This window comes from Caretta caretta, chromosome 1 (genome assembly GCF_965140235.1).
Source record: "Caretta caretta isolate rCarCar2 chromosome 1, rCarCar1.hap1, whole genome shotgun sequence".
In the NCBI taxonomy this organism is placed as follows: domain Eukaryota; kingdom Metazoa; phylum Chordata; order Testudines; family Cheloniidae; genus Caretta; species Caretta caretta.
In genome coordinates, this window is record NC_134206.1 from 170,361,671 (window position 1) to 170,381,724 (window position 20,054).

Below are 20,054 nucleotides of genomic sequence, written 5' to 3' on the forward strand. Positions count from 1 at the left end.
CTGTATTATTCATATATTTTCTTCATTTTTGGCCATAAGTTTATATTCAATATGTTTTATAGAACCTTCTATAGGTTCACACTATAGGTTGATAATGTAGATATCTACTACTTTGAGATTGTTGAGATTATAATTCTATTGCAATAGTTTGGATAAAGTATCCACATTGTATTAAAGAAATAGCTGTTCCCTTAAGTTGGTTTAGTGTCCCAGTAGACCCAGGTTTATGCAATAAGTGGTATTGGGGCTGTAGATTAGGGGGCAGAGAGAGATCAAGAGCATTGCAGAGATAATGATGTGCTGCGACTGGAAGAGGAAAGAATGAAGCTGTTCCTTCATAGTTTCCGCCCACCTTAACACATGACAACTGACATGAATTAAATTTTCCCAAATGTGGACAAAACAATCAAGTTCATCAAAAGGAATGAGATGCCCCAGAATGAAGGGATATTGACCCATGCTTTGATACTCTGGGTAGGGAAACTGGGTATCAAATGTTTCTTGTAGGCATTTGGAAAACGTTTCACCGAGCAGCATGAAAAATGTTAACCATGCCAAACTTTTCCTTTAAATTTTTTTTCTTAAAACTTCTTACAAAAAATAAAAGCTGCTATTATAAATTCCTATCAGAGGAAAATTGAAATAGAGTCCTCATATATTGACAACATATTTTCTTTTATTTGTTTGTTTTCAGATGAACTGCTTCAGAAAGAGCAAAACTACTCCGATGATGTCTTGGCCAATATGATCAGTGAGCCCAGGATCAGCTATGGAAATGATGCCCTCATGCCTTCATTGACTGAAACTAAAACCACAGTTGAACTTCTTCCAGTTGATGGAGAATTCAGCCTAGATGACCTTCAGCCATGGCATCCTTTTGGTGTTGATTCTGTCCCAGCCAACACTGAAAATGAAGGTAATGTAGAATCACTGAGAGAAGGCCCCACCCAGAGTGCTTTGAAGTGAGTTGGTGTGTGGTGATTGATTCGTGCCCTGAAAATCTTGGCCTTTCTGACTTAATTAGGAAATTATACATTCTGATTGTGGGAAATGGTCTGCCACACCTGCCTGGCTTCCTTAATGGGACAGAGAATCCTGACTACATCATAAATCTCAGTGTTGAATTTCATCTACTCCCCTTATTATAAAAAAGCAACATTTAAGTGATATTCTGTAAATTAATGGGGTTAATGTGTTAGAAGTATGTGCATTTTAAAATCACTTAAACATCAGCTTTTAATTGCTAGCATCAAAATGAATAAGCACACTACCCTAGAGTCATACTAAAAATAAAACGTTGTGGTATAAGTATACATGTAATTTTACTGATTAGAATATTTTCCAGTATTTATTGCTGGTGCATTCTGCATGCGCTCAGCATTTTGTAACTGGACAGTGAAAGCTTCTAAAGGAGTACTTCGTGTAGCTCATGGAATAACCAGTTGAGACAATCCTATGCTTTTCATGTTTTTAATTTTAAATAATTTCTATCTAATCTATTAAATTTAAAAATAATTGGGCATTTTACTGTCAGGGCGGTAGAAAGGCCACATTTTGTCGAGGTGCCTGAGCCACATTAATCAGAAATCTAGAAAACTCTTTCTTGTTCACTTCCCTTAAATTTCTTCTTATGTAAGTGTTGAGATGAATTAACAAAGGGAAACATAAACTCCACCAATTTAGTGAGAGAAACTCAGTCCAGGTCAATTGAAACAGAAAAATGAGCATTTATGAAAGAATAATAGATGCTACTTGAAGATGACACTCTTGCTTTCCCGCGCAGATAAATTGCATCTAGATGTGTGTTCTTATTTCTTTTAATAAGTTCCTAATAAAGATGCACAAACAACTCTGCTTTGACTAATACACTGTTTAATTTTGGATTATTGGGCATTTTAATACATGCTACATTCGTCTGTTGTGGCACTTTCAGTGTTTACTTTGTAAATCTTTTATAGCTATTCAAGGAGTATTGAAGGGTCTTTATAGACAAGAATATTCGTATTGTTGTTGTTGCTTCACAAATAATTAATCATAGTACATGTGGGATTAAAAAATACCCCCGTAGAGAGATTTAAGATACACTATAATGAATAGTTGAAATAATAGGAGTAGCCATTAGATGTGAGATGCTGAGCACCACCCAAGAATGCTCTGCAGGACTGACCCTTAGAGGAGATTCTCGGTCTCTGGATAATGTGGCATATGGTTTATCTAACAATTTTAACTTGTGTGTTTTGGTAATTTGATCATTGTTTAATGAATAGCCAATCTACAGATGCTAATACTGCTTTGCTTTAGCTGGAAGTAAATCTAATTTTTGAAATACTGGTGATCAGAAATTCTGCGTGTTAGTCATTTGACCTGGGAGTGTTAACTCCCTAAATGGAAACATTAACATGAATGCAGTGCTATTCCTTTGTGGCATTGGTAAACAACATACTTCACTATTATCCAAAGCAGCCCTTACAATGTATTGGGTAAGCCAGTTTAGATTTAACGTGCACATCAGAATACAAATTTTTCAAACAGACACTGATGTCTGTCAGGTAAATTAAATATGTGTTTATGTGGCAGACTGATTCTAAATGAACTGTTACGTTGTGTTTTTCTCAACGTTGTCACAGCTGCTTGAGATGTTTTTAATTAGCCATTGAAAAAGAAATTCATGAAGTTGAGTGATGGTAAGAAAGAACAAGTGAAAGCAAATCCAGCATTAAGGTCATAATTTGGTATTTCAATCTAGCACCTCTCCCTTCTGGAGGTGTGTTTAAGCGATCATCAGGATATAGTATATGCAAAACTGCTGTCTATCAGACATCCTTTTATCCTGCTGGTGTGATGGGGGATGATTTAAGTGTGAGACTTCTTACTTTCATTCTGAATTTCCCTGTGGATTGTATATTTGTGTAAAAGAATAAGTGTTATTTTAGCAGTTTCTCTCCATTTAGAATTGCTTTCCATCTGCAGTTGTTTGCATACCTTGGTTAGAAGTTAAGGAGCCAGTGAAAAATTGATTTCTCGGCAGTCTAAGTTTAAGCCTGCTAAGATCCAGCAAATCCCCTCAAAGACTTCTGAAAGTCCCCCACTCTCCCCGTGTATACACTAAGTTAATTTCCCAATAAATATCCAATGTCAATTATATTCAAGGATGAATATAAACCTACATGAACTCTTAGATCTTTGATCATGTTATCTTCCAGTGACTGTGAAATATTGACAGGTTTACAAAATCTGTTCCTTTCTAGTTTTAAAAAAAGATAATTTAAGTCACGTAATAAGACCAAGAAATGAGGCATATTGTATTTAAAAAACTTGGAAAAGAGAATTTCACAGGTACTGTTATTTTAGCAATGAATTATAATACAAATTAACATATTTCTAGCTTAGTTAGTAATGCATGGCCATCACATTTGCCAGTGTCTAGCTCAGCTCAGCTAGATATACTTCCCCTAACACTTCTGAAGAAACTAAAGGTGAAATCCTGGCCCCGTGGAAGTCAAATAGGAGTTTTTGCCAGTGTTTTCACCCTATGGGTTTTCCCCTGACAGACACAGTTGTTCTCAGTGAGGAATAGACTATTTATTTTTTTCTAAAATTATATTTTTGTTAACATAACTTTACGCTATCGTGATGTGGCCAATCACCACTTTTACCTCTCTTGATTCCATGGAAAATTGTACCACTACCCCTGCCAGTTGGTCTGTCTTGGATTTTGAGTTCTTTAGGGAAGGACTGCCCCTTCTTTTTCTTTTGGAAGGAAAAAAGCACATTGTGGGTGTTTCCAGATTAAATAAAAGTTACATATATAAGTGCTAGAAATGCTCATATTCCCCTCAGATATCTTAATATTAGATGTAAAGTGACGCAAGGGTACACTGAATGAAGCCTGCATAGTCATCCCATCATGAAAAAAAATAGGTACAATAATTAACTGCCTGGGACCAAAGTTTTACAGAAAATAGCATTGGGCTCCGATTTTGTGCACTTGCTGATTTGTGCCTAAAATTACCATATTCGCATGTGAAAATGAGGTCAGTATATATACAAACAGTTTTGGAGCATGCAGAATTAGTGTACTACTTGAAAACTTGGACTGCAGTGTACCATGTGTCGTCTTAGTACTTTGGTTATCATATCTTTGCACATAGTCATCCTGTACATTACAGACTTATACCACTTCACATCTTCCTCCGGCACCCACCCTTTCTTCAAGGAACATATCTATAAGTCAGTGCTCTCCCTTATGCACACCTCATGACCTGAAATATGCCCACCTGCTGTTTCCCATGTGAGGAAACCCTACCTGGGGATTGTTTTGCAGACATGTGCATTGTGGTGGTTCTACTCTGTTTCCAGCTGCCCTGGCTCTTCTTCCCTAAGCATACAAACAATTATCATTGTAGACAATCCCCTCGTGTTGCCAAGTAACTGACAACACTAAAGCCACTAGCACAGAATTACAAGGCCTACTTTGCACAGGAAGCATGTCTACATGCTATAATAGGAAGGCAATGTAGTACAGCAAGGGCAGTGGATTAGGAGTCAGGAGTGCCAGGCCAAAAATTTCAGAAGTGACTAATGATTTTTGAGTGCCTCAATATTGGGTGTCCAGTTAGAAAAACCTTAAAAGGGGCCTGATTTTCAGAAGGCAGATGCTCAGCACTTTCTGAAAATCAGGCTCCATTAAGGTGTCTCATATTGGGCACCTAGAAATGGAAGATTCCAAAATCACTAGTTACTTTTGCAGATCTTGAGGTTCTGTCCCCAGCTTTAGCCTTCCTATGTGACCTTGGGCAAGTCACTTCCCTGTGTGTGTCAATTTAACCATCTGTAAAATGGGGGGAAATGATACTTGCCTTCCTTTCATAAAGCACTTTGAGAACTATGGATGATAAGAACTGTAGAAGAGTTAAGTATTATTATTATTTCCCCCGTCCTCATCCCCAGAAGTATTGGGCCAGCCACATGTAGCCACACCAATTTACAGCAAACAGTTCCCTTCTCCTCTTCCTCTTGAGAAACCTAGCAAAAGACTTAGATGAGAAAACATTTAGTGGCTGTGCTTTTATTTAGCATTGTACAAAAAGCAGTTTCTGGTATATCTTGTGAAGGCAATCACATGGGTTACTGATGGTGCTCTGAATTGCCAGGAAGATGATTTGATAACTGATCCATCTTTACTTCCCCATGTAGGTGAGCATGGAGTGTGCTAAGAAAGCAGTGCAATCCCCTTGAGAAAAGCCCCTTTCAACACTCAGTAGCAGAGCTGGTTGGGAATATTCCCTCTGACTGATTTCCTGTCAGAAAATGCACTTTCCTCAAAACATTATTTTGTCTCAGCTCAACCCAAACCAGCATATTTTGTTTTTAACTGATCCAGTCTGTTTTGTTTCTAATCAGTTCAACAAAACATTAAACTACATTTCCCTATCAGCACATTGCCTTTTGAGAGTTGTAATTTGGGACCCTCCTTTTTTTCCTATGCGCCAGGTTCCCTGGAGGACATCTTTTATAATGTAACGTGGATTTCCCTCTCATTGAGCAGTGTGGTGCATCGTGGCACTTACATGACTTGGAATAAATTAAGGGAAATGTTGTCCAGTCAGGGAGCCTGGCCCATGGGAGAGAATGGAGCCATCAGGCCTCTGAACTACAACTCCCATGAGGCAATTCACCACTTTGGGAAAATGCATTTTAATATTGAACTGACTCAAAACTAAGCGGCTCAGGTCAGTAAACTGAAACAAAACATTTGAATTTTGGGACTGTCACTGTGGTTTATATTCAGAAATTCCATTCCACAAAAAAATTTGAAATTCAACTTTTCGTCCCAATTCAGGATAAAAGCAAATGTTGGAATGGCATAATTTCCTATAAGACAGAAATTCCCATTTTCACCCTGCTGTTCAGTAGCAACTCCTTTGTCTTATTTCGGCTTCACCATCACTAATCAGAAAGTTCAGATAACCATCCCAAAATTCAAATGCATAACAGAACCCTGTCTAAATACCGTGGATCTGGAAAACCAGGCTGTGACTTTCACAAGCCATCTGGTACTTTGCACCCTATTTCCAGAGCAACCAAAAGCAGAAACCAAGTTCTGTGTGCCATTTTGGCACTTCCAACTGGAACAAAGAAGCACAAAGTAGCATAAAAGAAGAAAAATAATGACGATGGAAGGGAGGAATAACACCAAAAAAGATGTGAATGAGGGGCACAGAAATATGGTTGTTCTTCAAATCCCTTTCCACTTTTAAAATGGAAGATAATCTAATTAGATGGACAATTTTACTGCATACAAACCAAAATATACTAGGAACTACATTATTATATATTTCTCTAATGCCTGTAACTGTTGCCTTCAAAAGTTAATAATCTGGAAAAATAAACTAAGATTTAATGGGTGTGTAGAAATTAGCAATGATTAAAACTTGCTGCAAGGATTCATGTCAATTCCTGTTCCCAATTATAATCAAAAGTCAGGAAGATGTTTCTAAGCATATAATGTATAAAGCCTTACCCTACTCACTGTAAAATTCTTTGATCTTGATAGTTTCTAATTTGAGCAGTATCCAGAATATAAAGTGCTGGATGGACATGTCAGCGACAAAATACACTATTGAAGTTTTTCCCATCTCCTTCCTTTTATTTCCAGGATTAATTTAAGGCAAATCTTTTCCAGCTGCTGCTATTATAACTTTGTTTATGGCATATGTCTCTCCTGCACTATCCCAACAACAGAGCAGTTGACTTATCATTTTGGGTTTTTTGTTTGCTTTTATTTTTTTTGCACATGCCCAGTTGAGCCAGTTGATGCCCGCCCAGCTGCAGACAGAGGACTGACCACAAGACCAGGTATATAACTTGCATGGCTTTTACCTAACCTATGTTTTTCCCAGCATGTCTGTGACCTGCTTGAGCTGAAATGATCACCTTTTCTTTATTATTACCCCCTGTTAAACTGTAGTGTCATGTCACGAACCAGTATAGATGGGGAGTTGCAGCCAGAATTTTAAAAGGGGCTCTCACAAATCTTCCTTCCAAGCCTCTGAGTACTCTCTCTATATCAGTATGTGCTTGCAAAAAGGACGGGGGAGAAGACTGGAGGAACCATCCATTTTTTCTTCCCATGTAGCAAAAGTAGGTTTTTTTAATAAACAAGAGGGAAGCAGCACCGCTGTGCATATAGACAACCCTTACTTTGGAGGTATGTGTATACTTTGTTCCCGAAAAATAGATGGTGTTTTGTAAATTGAAAATAATAGGTGCAGGGTTCAGCTTCTACAGTTTGGAAATTGATGGGGCCATTAAAACTTTTTAGGGGGTTCAGGGGACAGGACTTATTTTGTTAAATACCAGCCACCCCTTGATGCAATTTCCAAAGGCAAAGTTGCTTTTTCAGATATCTTTTTACAAGCTTAGTCAGAAGAGAAGAATGAGGGGGGATTTGATAGCTGTTTTCAACTACCTGATATGGGGTTCCAAAGAGAGTGGATCTAGACTGTTCTCAGTGGTAGCGGATGACAGAACAAGGAGTAATGGTCTCAAGTTGCAGTGGGGGAGGTTTAGGTCGGATATTAGGGAAAACTTTTTCACTAGGAGGATGGTGAAGCACTGGAATGGGTTACCTAGGGAGGTGGTGGAATCTCCTTCCTTTGAGGTTTAAGGTCAGGCTTGACAAAGCCCTGGCTGGGATGATTTAGTTGGGGATTGGTCCTGCTTTGAGCAGGGGGTTCCAACCCTGATATTCTATGATTCCATGAAGCTCAGGAAGAAGTCCTTTCTAGTAGTAGTCTCTCTCCAGGTCTGACTCCATTGAAGGCAGAGCAATTGCTCCAACCTTCCCTTCATGGCAGAATTTAGATTTCCCTCCAGCACATCAGTGATATTAGATTAGTCAGTTCTTGGATCGGAATTTCAGCACTGCAACAACACATTTTTTAAAAGCGAGTGTAACATTTACCACCCCATGCCCTCCCCACCCTGCCAAAAATCACTCTCTCTCTCCCCTTCCAAATTTCAAGCATAAGTAACACTTGCGTGTGTAAATCTTTCAGCTAAAATGACTAGTATTTACTACCTTCAGAAAATGTTACAATAATAAAAACCCACATCTTCCAAAGCAAGTTGAAGTACAGTTCACAAGATTCAGCCTGGTAATGTGATTGTACCATCATTCTAACTGACTGGTTTTTAGTTTTGTGCAGAGCCCCAATTTATTCTGTTTAGGATAAGTGGGCCAGGAATTCCATCAGTTACAGATCTAGACGTATGCTATTCTAAACATATTGGGATCAGCGAACATCCTCCTAGCACCTAAGTATTTTTGTCTTCTGGGATATAGATCTCCCTAAAAAAGGGTAGAAATATCATAGTGTATGCAGCATTATTTTATTTTCATTCTCCCTCACCCACAAAATATACTCACGCTTTAATCCTAACCTTGTAACCTGTCTGCTTCACAAGGATTTTTCTTCTCATAGTTCTTTTCCTGCATAATGTCTTCTTCACTCATTTATGCTTGTTATCTTGTTGATATGCATAATCAAAAGCCTGCTGCTAAGAGACCCATGTTCCTTGTTAAATATTTTTCACAAATGAGGAGTGGAAAGTCTGGTGGGTATTGATGTGAGAAGACATTCCCTTGCTCCAGTTTGCCACATTCAGGCTTCATCTTGTTAAGTGATATCATTAAACCCTTGATAATGAGGTTCTTTCTTACTACTTGTACATTCCTTTGGCTGGCAGTGGTATTGTACCAAGAGTACCTGTGCCAGTGTAGTTAACTATCTATTCAAGGTTGTATGTTAGATTTCTGAGAGGGGCTGTGATATTTTGAAAGGTGATTTTTTTTTTTATAGCTTCAAATTTCCAAAAGTGAAAGAGGGCAGTTTTTCTGCTCATAAGTTACACTGAGTGTTTCTTTAACTCTTCACTGCTTGAGTTTTAAGTGACATTCACTCAAGTGCAAATGCGGCATTGTGCAACAGCCTCTCCAACACTTAAGCCTTTAACATGGAGTTTGAGTGCTGGGGAGGTCCTGTTGTAGTCACTTAATTTACCCTTTGCCTCAGTGCCCTGCTTTCCTAGAGTCCCCTTGAGTGAATCTTACCCTTGTGAACATCGCCATCCCATGTAAGTGCAAACTGACCATCTTATCAATAAATGAGCACAATTACTCTGGCAGGCCAACTAAAATCTAATGCTGGAACTAATGTCTGTGCCTGCACCCTGAGTTTGTTGGAATAAACCAACTTCTGTGGTTCAGTTAGAAGAAGATGGGGAAAGTGGCTACCTTGTGTTAATTTTTGCACTAATTGAAAATAGCATATCCCTTTTACATTACCTGGAAAAGCTTCTTAACATCTACACTTCCAGATATTTTTTGTCTTCAGAAAAGCCTAATGGATTTTTAGCCTATTAACTTTTTTTAAAACGTTAGCAGATTCCATTAAATAAAACTGTCAAGTTCCCTTTGCGTTTGTGTGGTAAAGTGCTCACGTCAGGAAACGACCAAGTTAATAGGGTGATCTAGTAGGTAGAGTGTTGACTTGGACTCAGGAGACCTGACATTCATCTACAAGTTTCCTATATGACCTTGGGTGAGTCGCTTAATTTACCCTTTGCCTCACTTCCCTGTCTGTAAAACAGCAATAATGCTTTCCTAACTCAGATGGGTGCTGTAATAAAAAAAAAATCCATTTTAGGCTACAAGGAAAAGCTTTATACAAGTAATTACTGAAAATAGAGGGTTATAATGGAAATATTTATGCATCCTTAGCTAGATTGGATTTACTCTCTGCTTCAAGTTCAGCATTCCAAGATGCCTTGTACAACATATCATAATATATTATATACATAAGAGACAACATAGTATCCTTCACCACCCTGTCTCTGCACAACAAGTAAGAGAAAAGGCTTTCACGAAACTCAGAGGTCTCTGTGTTGACTTACATGAGGAAGTCTTGAGGGCATTGCTAATGCCCATCTGATGTTAGGTTGAGCCAAACAATTATTCATTAGGCTCAAACAACCTTATTTGCCAGGTTTTTAATTAAGTAACATTCACTTAGGCTCTGATCTCAGCAACAAAAGGAGTCATAGTAAATGGAGCTACTGCATATTATCAGTCGACACACTGAATTCTTAAAACCTGATCAAGACAGGGCAAACACCACAGTGAAACTTTCTGCCAGTCTGCCCAAAGTGTGAGTGTCTAGCAACAAATACCCACCTGATTTTCTGTCACACATTGAAGTTATAATTTAGGTAATTTTAAAATACTTCTGAAGCATTCAGAGCTCGTACACTAGTCGCTTTCCAGAATTCCAACTAAAGTAGATAATTAATCAAACTCAAAGTATTAAATGCAAAAGGAATGCTGTAAACTTAAAAACTACCCTTCTGTCTGAATTTTTAACCACTTATTACAAGTAAAACCAATGTATTATAACTGAAAAAAGGAAACAATATTTTTCTTTGTATATAGTTGGTTTCACTGAATTTTTTGTATAGAGGTCAGCTTTCAAGTGTTCTTTCATACATAGTAGAGGAGAGAAAAACATTGTGAAACAGGAGGGTGTGTTTGTAGAACCACAAATATTAGCAGAGGGACTCAAAGGCAGGTGAAATACCTGACCTTGCTTTAAACAATTTTTTAAAAGTGGTAGCGATTCCAAACTGGTTTCCCTTTAAAGGGTCCTCATGTCGCCATTTTGACTCTTCAGTTTCTGCTTCTGCAGGGTGAAAATATCAATGTCTGTCATCCATAATCAGGCTTTCCTTGTGGTCTTGGAAACAAATGAACATCTTGACTCAAATATATTGCCATGAGCTAACTTGTTTGACTTGCCAGTGGGTGCTCAGAACCTTTTAAAAAAAAACCCAAACAGACGTTTAATGCCTCCACATGTACACTAAAAAAAAAAAAAGCTGATATATTGGCAAGTACAGTAACAACTCACTTAAGGTTGTAGTTATGTTCCTGAAAAATGCGACTTTAAGTGAAACTATGTTAAGCGAATCCAATTTCCCCCATAAGAATTAATGTAAATGCGGGGGTTAGGTTTCAGGGAAATTTTTTTTGCCAGACAAAAGGCATTATATACATTTTAAACAAGCAATTTAATAAAGGTATAAGTTTTAAACAATTTTAAAGAAACCATTTAATATTAGTCATCATTGCTGAGTGTGAAGCTTGGTGGGGGGGGGTAGTGTGCAGGTGCTGTGTGTTTACAAACATACTGTACATATAGTACAGTATTATAGTTGTGAGGTGCCCCTCCTTACCCCGCACAGTGAACTGGCAGTGGAGACAATGAGGTAGGCAAGGAGGCTGAAGGTGCCGTAGGCTAGGAGAAGCACCTTGCACAGCGGCAGCTTCCCCTACTCTGCAAGCACCAGGGGTGGGGGGCTCAACTCTTGGCCTGCCCACTCCACCCCTGCCCCCAAGTCCCCACCCTTAACCCACCTCTTCTCCCCCCTCTCCCCTTTGCTCCGCACACTGCGTCCTCGCTCCTCCCCCATGGCAATCAGCTGTCTTGCGGAGTTCAGGAGGGAGGGGGGAGGAGCAAGGACATGGCGTGCAGGCGCCCCCTGCCTCCTGAATGCTGCAAGCCAGCAGATTGCTGTGGGCAGGAGGGAGCAGGGGGAAGGCCCTGCGGGGGTGGGTGTAGGGGAGCTGATAGGGGGCTGTCAGCTGTGGACAAAGCAGGCAGCCAAACAACATTATAGTGGAGCATTGCACAAGTTTAAACGGAGCATGTTCTGTAATGGAGCAGGGATGTAAGATCGAAACAACGTTAAGCGAGGGGACGTTAAGTGGGGAGTTACTGTAGGAAGTTCTCACAACCACCACCTTATTTCTGTGCAAACAATAGGATCTTCTTGAGATCACACCTAGATCAGATCACCACCATGAGAAATAATGCAGCCTCGGTCCATCAGAATGATTCTTAGCCCAGCTGCTTGCAGTCTTATCAGGTGTAGCAACAGTTTCATATGGAGTCTAGTTGCCTAGTAATTATCAATCCCCTGAGCAATCATGTCAGAAAATGTGAAGAGTTGTGAGGTCCATAGAGTGGTGAGGCTTCTGAGGAAAATGGCACCAAGTCTCCAGGGCCTTCACTTGGAAAAATCAATTGCATCATTCACCTATGCAGCTCCACTATTGCTAGCAAGAGCAGAAACAGTCATGTAGAGAGGGCTTGCTCTTGAATACAACAGACTCTGAAAACCCCCAACATAGTTTAAAATTAAAAAAACAAAAATGTGGGGGGGCAGAGAAGGTTTCTCTGAGCAATTGCCTGTAGCCAGTGCTGTTGCATATGACCAACTTTTCCTAATGTAGATGCAGCACCTGCAGGACAGACTTTTGAAATGAAGCCTAATGCTTCAGCTCACTCTGCTTCCTATATGTCATTCACAAAAGATGGAACAGAGGTAGAATTGTGCCTAAATACATTCACTCTCCCCCCCCCCCCCCCCCCAAAAGGAAGTAAGCTAAGAGAATAAAGAGGTCAGTGGGAAGGTAAAAAAGATATGGAGGTATCCAAAACCTCATATGCTGAGCAGTCAGCCATGAGCTGTATTTTCTTTTCAATTCTAATTTTATAAATAATTGTGTATTTATTACCTTACAAAAAACTCTTCCATACAATGAGAACTTTATAGTGTATAGTATAGCCCAGAACAAAATGTATTGTCAAGCTTTGAAAACCCCCTCTTATAGAAAGGATTTGTAATGAAAAGAGTAACACCTCTTAGCTGATAGCTGCACTGTAAGTGCTGATTTAATAATATGTTTTCTTTCCAGAGGTCACTTGTGCATTGTTTAATTTCTTACAGCTGAATTCTTAGTGCCTGTGCCCCAGTAAATTTTTATGGATAATAGCACCATGAAAATACACAAATGAGCCCATTACATCTCAGTAACTCCATATTAACTTGGCAGCCCTGGTCTAGGAAAGTGAAGGCAAAATTAGAAAACTAGCTATTATTCAATACTGACAGAATTTCCAACGCTCCATACAAATAAAAATGCTAGTGTTGCCTTCCTATTAGGTCAGATTCTTCTTTGTCCTCACTCTTGCTAAATCCAGATACCACCGTCTGACAGTGGGTCTTTATGGGCCAGGGTGCACAGATATTATGGCATCACTTCTTCCTACTCTTATTTAAGTAGTATTGAATGTGAAAACACTGGTTTTCAAATTACTTGGCCTTTTAGGATGTTCCCAACATTGCTGTCTGGCTGTTGTTTAAATATTTATCTAATCATTTTATGGGGACTGTGCTCATAAAACCTTTTCTATTTCTTCCTTTCATCCTGTCCCCCTACTGCTGTAGCAAATTCAGTAACCTGTCCTCCTTGCTTCTGTTATATTATAGCAGGCTTAGGAAGTACTAGCCAATATATGTAAAGACTCCCTAAAAGACTGTTTATGTTGCAGTATTATTAAAACATCTGTGACGTTCTATCGGAGGTGTGGGCAGACAGTACACAAGTGAATTACTGATGATTTTAATACCATGAATAATCGCTCTTCTCTTTTAGTGAAATTAATTTAATTCAGTTGTTTTAACCAAAGCAAAAAGAAAAAGGATACCCCAGCAACAACTCACCATGTGGCTCTGTTTTGTATTTTACTATTTCTTCCTTCTTTATAAAGTGTTGGGGTGGGGGGGAGCGGAGTTACTTTTACTTGGCCATAAGACTTTTTCTCTGATGAAACCTGGCAAATAAATTCTTGGGTTGGGAGCAAAGCAGTTTTTTTAAAAAAAAGTTTAGAAATCTATTTCCTGAAGTTGGCTGAAACTGTGATCTTCTGTATATTTTCAGACACTTTTTATACTTCTGAATCCAAAAATCATTTGCAGATTTTTTTCCAAATAGGAAATTTTCAAATCATTAGTTTATAAATAACATCCTAGTTATTTCTATGCATGCACAGGGGTATTTTTAAAAATAATTTCCATGAGGATTTACAATGCATTTGCACAACAGCTGCATCGACTCATGCCAGGGAGAGACCTGCCAAATTTGATTCATTTTGGGTTTTTTACATTAATTTAAAAGCAAGTTTTAAAATGAAGGATTTTATACTGCGTTTCAGGGAGATTTTAAAAAATCTTCTTTGAATTTGCTCACTATGGTTCTCATAGAGAGCCCTGCAGCAATACATGGAGTAAGAAGAGTTAACAAAACATAGATCTTATCAACTCCTAAGGAGTGTCTGCAAAATTATTAATCCCCTGCAGTTACACAGAAGTTTTCACCCAGAGATCTCTCGTACATCTTTACAGACGTACATCGCCCTCATTTTACGGCTGAGGAAAACAAGGCACAGAAAGCTTAAATGCCTTGCCCAAGGTCATGCAGCAAATCAGTTGCAGTGTGTGGAGTCAGAGCTACAGTCACCTGCTTCCCAGTCACGTAATCAGACCACTAGGTCATAGCTCCCTCTCCATGCAGATTTTCCCTTGGAAAAATATATAACACATAATCTGTTAGAGGGAATGTCAGTCAAAGCACACACAAAAAGAAATAGCTATCACATTTCCCAGAGTACTAAAACAGTAACTGGGGAACGCAGGATAGGGGACAATAGAAAAAGAGATCAGGACAAAAAACAAAACTACACAAATTCTATCGGTCCCAAATATAGAGCCAGTAGAAACCGCCTTGTGTTCCCTCCCAGCACCTCCTTAGGCAAATAGCAAGTTCAGATGGGTGGAGTCAGAGGCAAACAAAATAGCAATATAAATGAATACAGGTATTCTTACAAAGTAGCCACCCTAAGGAGGGGAAGATCATCCTTACATTGCTCTGGTTGGGATTTCAGTGTGCAGTTAGGCTGGCTCTTGGTGGTAGGGTTGCCAATTTAGTTGGATGTATTCCTGGAGGTTTCATCACACAACATAATGTTTAATTCCAGGAGACTCTAGGACAATCCTGGAGGGTTGGCAACCCTACATGGTAGCCTGACAGACTCTCTTCAGCCTCCTGGATTTCTGCTGTCTGCTGAGATCACTGTTCAGTTTCCCAGAAATCCTAAAAGGCTCAGTCTTCCCTTGAGTAGGAGTGTGGAGAGTCAGAAGGGTCCTCCCTGCCTTTGATGCTTCCCTTCCTGCTACACTCTAAACACAACCAACCAGAGTAAAACCAAAGCCTTTGGGTATGTCTATATGTACAGAGCTGCAGCGGCACAGCTGTATCAATACAGCATGTCTGGTGAAGACACACTCGTCAGCAGAAAAAAACAACCACCACCACCACCACGCACCTCCCCGAACAGCAGAAGCCTCCTGCCGACATCATGCTGTGCACACAACAGTTTATGCTGGCATAGCCTCGGTTGCTCAGAGGGGTGGTTTATTCACTCCGCTGAGCAACATCAGTGACGCCGGCATAAGCTGCAGCGTAGGTCTCTGGTTCTGGTAGTGTTACTAGCCAGTTCTATCTCTGCCAGAGCAATCTGGGAAACAGGGTCCTGAATCAGTAGATGAAGCAATTACAAACTATGAAGTAAATGATCTACAACTGGGTAGTTACCCAGCGGAATTCATTCTCTCCCTTTTTAAAAGGCCTCAAACACGTATTTACAGAAACATGTATGTTAATTTATTTGAGACAGGAACAATCCCCACAGCAGCTGTTTTACTCTCTCAAGTAATTTAATATGAAATTTTAAAATTTCAATTGGTTTTTCTCTTTTAAGATAATAGGGCAAATTTGTATTTTAAAACAGTCTAAAGAAATACATTTAAAAAAATAAGGCTGCTAAACAGCAAGATAGTTACATATCACCTCATTTAATAAATCTAAATACTTAAAAGCAAGGCAAAACATGTTTAAGCTTCATGTTTTCAGTTGCATATATAAGAAGAAAACGTTATTCTTATCAAGTATAAAGAAAAACATTTAATGAAAACAATCTAAAATTTCACTCATGGAAGTTTTATTTTTATCTATCTTTCCTCTAGTATCAAAATATTTTCTGTTACGGGATAATGTTAGAGAGGAAATGTTATCAGTTAACAGTAAGATTTTTAAATTAAAATACGTAGAATTGCTGCATAAATGTATGTAATTTATAGTAAATAATTTTTCCTTTTGAACTTGCACTGAAGCCATTTGTCACTAATGTTTTAGTGTATTTTTTTCAAACAGGTTTTGTATTGTGTTTTTTAATTTGTACTTGCTAATGAAAGGACAGCATTTATTTTGTATTAGAGTTAAGGTTGTTTTGTAATGTAATTTATATTTCTGTATGCTTGATAAGAAAAGCCAAGTGTGTATTTTGTGGGGCATGCAGGAGAGAGTGTCACTTAACCAGATCCAGGAGTTTCCTTTCACTTGGAAAATTAGTATTAGTCTGGTTTGGAGCTAGAAAGAAAATATTTTGTCATCTTTTTTATTTATTTAACCTCCCTCAGTTTCCTTGACCAAAGCATGAAGTGTAGTTTTCAAATAGCAATTCCCTAAACATTTTACTGTTCTTGCCCTTAGAAATTGCCTCTTGCAATGAGAAAATGTCAAAATTCACTGTTTTAAATTTAATGGTGTAATGTGATCTTGTTAAAAAGCAGACACCTTGCTCTTTTTAAAAAAAATGTTAAGCATTTTAACATCAATAAGTAGTTAACTTAATAAATCAAACATGCCAGAAAACAGTCTAAATGCCTTGAAGAGTGTCCTGAAAGTGAATTTTTTTTTTAATGGTGTGTTATAAGTGGGATCAAAATCACCCTTAAAATGGGATCATTTGTATAGTCTACAGGTAGTTTGGGAGCTTCTGTTCTGCTTGTCTCATAACACAAAGGACAAGAGGACATTCAATGAAACTGAAAGGTGGCAAATTCACAACAGATGAAAATAAATACTTTCACTCAACGTTAGTGCAACTAATCAGACTGTGCAACTAATTGCCACAGGATGTCACCGAGGCTAAGAATTTAGCAAGATTCAAAGAGGGATTACGCAGATAACAAGACTATCCAGAGTGGTTATAAAAGAAGAAATTTGGAAGAGATGTAAAACCTTCTTCAGGTTTAAAACAATCACTTAACTCTCAAGGATTAGGATGGAGACCAAGAGGGGGAGGGGCTCACTGGTTACTGGACTAGGTAACATGAGGCTGATCCGGTACGGCAGTTCCTATGTTCTTACCATAGTAAGCATGGAGAGGGGATAGTTTCTAATGAACAACACATGCCTAGACTAGACATGCCTTGGACTAGAATCCTTGTTTTGTGCCGCTAAATTCAGATCACTTGAGCTTTTTTTTTTTTTAAACTCAGCTATAGAAATACCCAGAGGCTACAACAGTCAAAATTTGAAATCAGGATAATTTGTAATGACTTGCACTACAGAAACAGAGTTCTGTAAACTTCAAAGAAACATCATCATTTACCTTCAGAGTAAGTGTCCCAAATCAATTTTCCGAGCCCAAGTGTAAAGTTGTGCTAAAGTAGTGCTTTATATTGAAAGCTGGTTTCAGCCTCAACTATGGAAAGTCTACTGCCTCGCCATAATTTTTAAAACATACTTAAAATAAGGTACAAACTCACAGAAAGCAAAGTAAGATGCAATTCACAACAGTGGGAGTTAAATAGGAAAAGTTCAGCCTTAATATCAATATTCCTTAATGTCAAAGCATCTCAACTCTTCCATCCTGTGGGCCACTTCATGAGACCACTACCTTACATCCTCACTACTTGATTCTCAGTGTTTCATACTGCAAATCTTTGGTGCATTCACCACCACAGCTGTAGTGGATTGAGAAACACTTACATAGAGGAGGAAGTTTACTGGCTCATTGTCAGTGGGAATGCAAAATTGGATACACTTCATTGCTTCTCCAGCTCAATTTTCACATTACATTACACTTCATTTATGTGAGTGACACCATTGCCTTTTGCTGTCAACTTTTGCTAGCTAATTATTTAAGTGGTGGTTTAATAAATTATTTCATTGTGGTCAATGCAGGTTCTGGATTGACCAATGTTAAAACAGAAGAGATCTCTGAAGTAAAGATGGATGCAGAGTTCAGACATGATTCAGGATACGAAGTGCATCATCAAAAATTGGTGAGTGAACATCTAAAGCTTTAAATTTGTTTTGAATCACTGTGGCTAATAACGTCCTTACCTACAGGGACATTATGGCCCACATTTTTTTAATTGCGTGGTTGGAAAAAAAAATCTACACATAATTTTCACACACACTGTCTGATTCTGCTCCCTCTTAGATGAGTATAAATTGGGAGTAATTCCATCGGAGTCAGTAAACTTACACCAGTGTAAGACTAGTATGAGAGGAAAACACACACCATATTTGTGAATCAGTCACCAACCTGTATGGTCATTTATGCCTGTACCACGTACGCTCAATGCCCGTGATCCAAAAAAGTAAGAAAGAAAACATTGAACTGGGAACATCGTTAGACACGAGTAAAAAAAAAAAAAAAATACAGTGTTGTCCCAAGATATGAGAGATACAAGGTGGGTGAAGTAATAGCATTTACTAGACCAGCTTCTATTGGTGAGAGAGACAAGGTTTCAAGTGACACAGCTCTCCATCAGGGCTGGGAAAGGTGTCTAAGGCAGCGTTTCTCAACCTTTTTGATACCAGGAACTGGCTTGCTGACTTCCTAAACAGTGTCAGGGAGATCTCAAGGACCGGTTGTTGAGAAACACTGCTCTAAGGGATCATTCATGGTGAAGGGGACCATTCACCTTGAATGGTTCCTTAAACTATGTTCTAACTACTTATGCTGAACTATCAGTTCAATCTTGTGTTTAGCTGCCAGACTCTGGGTATGTCTGCACAGCAAGTAAAAACCCATGGCTGGCTCAGGCCAGCTGACTCCGCCTAAGGGGCTATTTAATTGCAGCGCAGACACTTCAGCTGGGAGTCATCTAGGCCAGCTAATAGGAAATGCCAAGGAAAGGGGTGTGGCCTAAGCTCTTCCTCAAAGGGAGTTGGGTGCCTCCCTCCAAAATGGAGTTCAGCAACTGTCTCCACTCCCAGGGTTGGTCAACTAAGCCATTTTTGCAAGAAATTGAGCATCAGAGAGAGGCAGCAGCAGTGGCGTCGGTCCCCTTGTAACCTTTAGCCCCGTGGTTAGGGCACTCAGCCAACATATGGTAGACCTGGGTTCAGTTTTCAGGTCTCTTACCTCTCTGGTGTATGCCCGTACCACTGGGCTGTGAGACAGTGTGGTGTGGGTGTCTCTCAAACTCTTCTATGGGAGCTGTTGCATAGTCTATAAATAATTAAATATTCATTGAGCAAAAGTAAGACTGACTGGCTCTCTAGCCCAGTGGTTAGGACACTATGATGGGGTGCGACTCACCACTGCGGCACCTCCTGCTGGCAGTCTTGGGAATTAGTTCTGCACCCTCTTCTGGTGGTGTCTCGCCCACTGTCACCTCTGTTCCGGGACCTATGTCACTCCCAGGACCACAGCGTCCTCTGCAGTGACATTGCCTTCCAGATGTGCCACATTCTACGTTTCCCCGCTTCCAGAGGAACCTGCAATCTACTGTCCAGCCACTCCCTTCAGTGGCAAACTGCAGCCTCTTTGCCCTTGCATCATGGCCTCAGGCTGCAGATCCCTGCAGTCTGCCAAGAGCTGCCTTTAGCTCCCTAAATCTCTGCCTGCAGCACGGCTCTGCCCAGGGTACTTGCTGCCCTCCACCTACAGCCAGTTCTCCTCCCATCTCAAGCTCCTGGGAGTGACTGATCCTGCTTTGTTCTGCAGCCCTTCTTATATGGGCTGGCCCGGCCCTGATTGCCTGCTCCTATACAGCCACCCTAAGTCTGCTTTTAACCCCTTTTCTGCTAGTGTGGGGCATCTGAGAGGTGGGAGACCCAAGTTCAAATCCCTTCTCCATATCAGGCATAGGAAGTAATTGAATCTGGGTCTCTCACATCACTTGTGAGTACTCTAACCACTGTTAGGTTATAAAGGGTCTGCCAGCTCCTCCCCTTCCCTGTCTCACTCACTTTCAAAGGAGAAGATTCTCCACTAGATTTAATTTGCAAC

At 39.5% G+C, this 20,054-nt stretch overlaps 1 protein-coding gene across 4 annotated transcripts in view; it reads left to right on the forward strand.

Annotated features, from left to right (window-relative positions):
* APP (amyloid beta precursor protein) overlaps positions 1–20,054 on the forward strand; it is a 294,805-nt gene that overhangs the window by 263,585 nt on the left and 11,166 nt on the right. For 2 of the 4 annotated variants that reach the window (XM_048868062.2, XM_048868080.2), the window contains 3 exons: positions 695–916; positions 6,805–6,858; positions 17,993–18,093. In XM_048868062.2, coding sequence (XP_048724019.1) covers positions 695–916; positions 6,805–6,858; positions 17,993–18,093 — 377 coding nt within the window. The remainder of the gene's footprint in view (positions 1–694; positions 917–6,804; positions 6,859–17,992; positions 18,094–20,054) is intronic. The other 2 variants (XM_048868071.2, XM_048868089.2) reach the window with 1 other exon arrangement.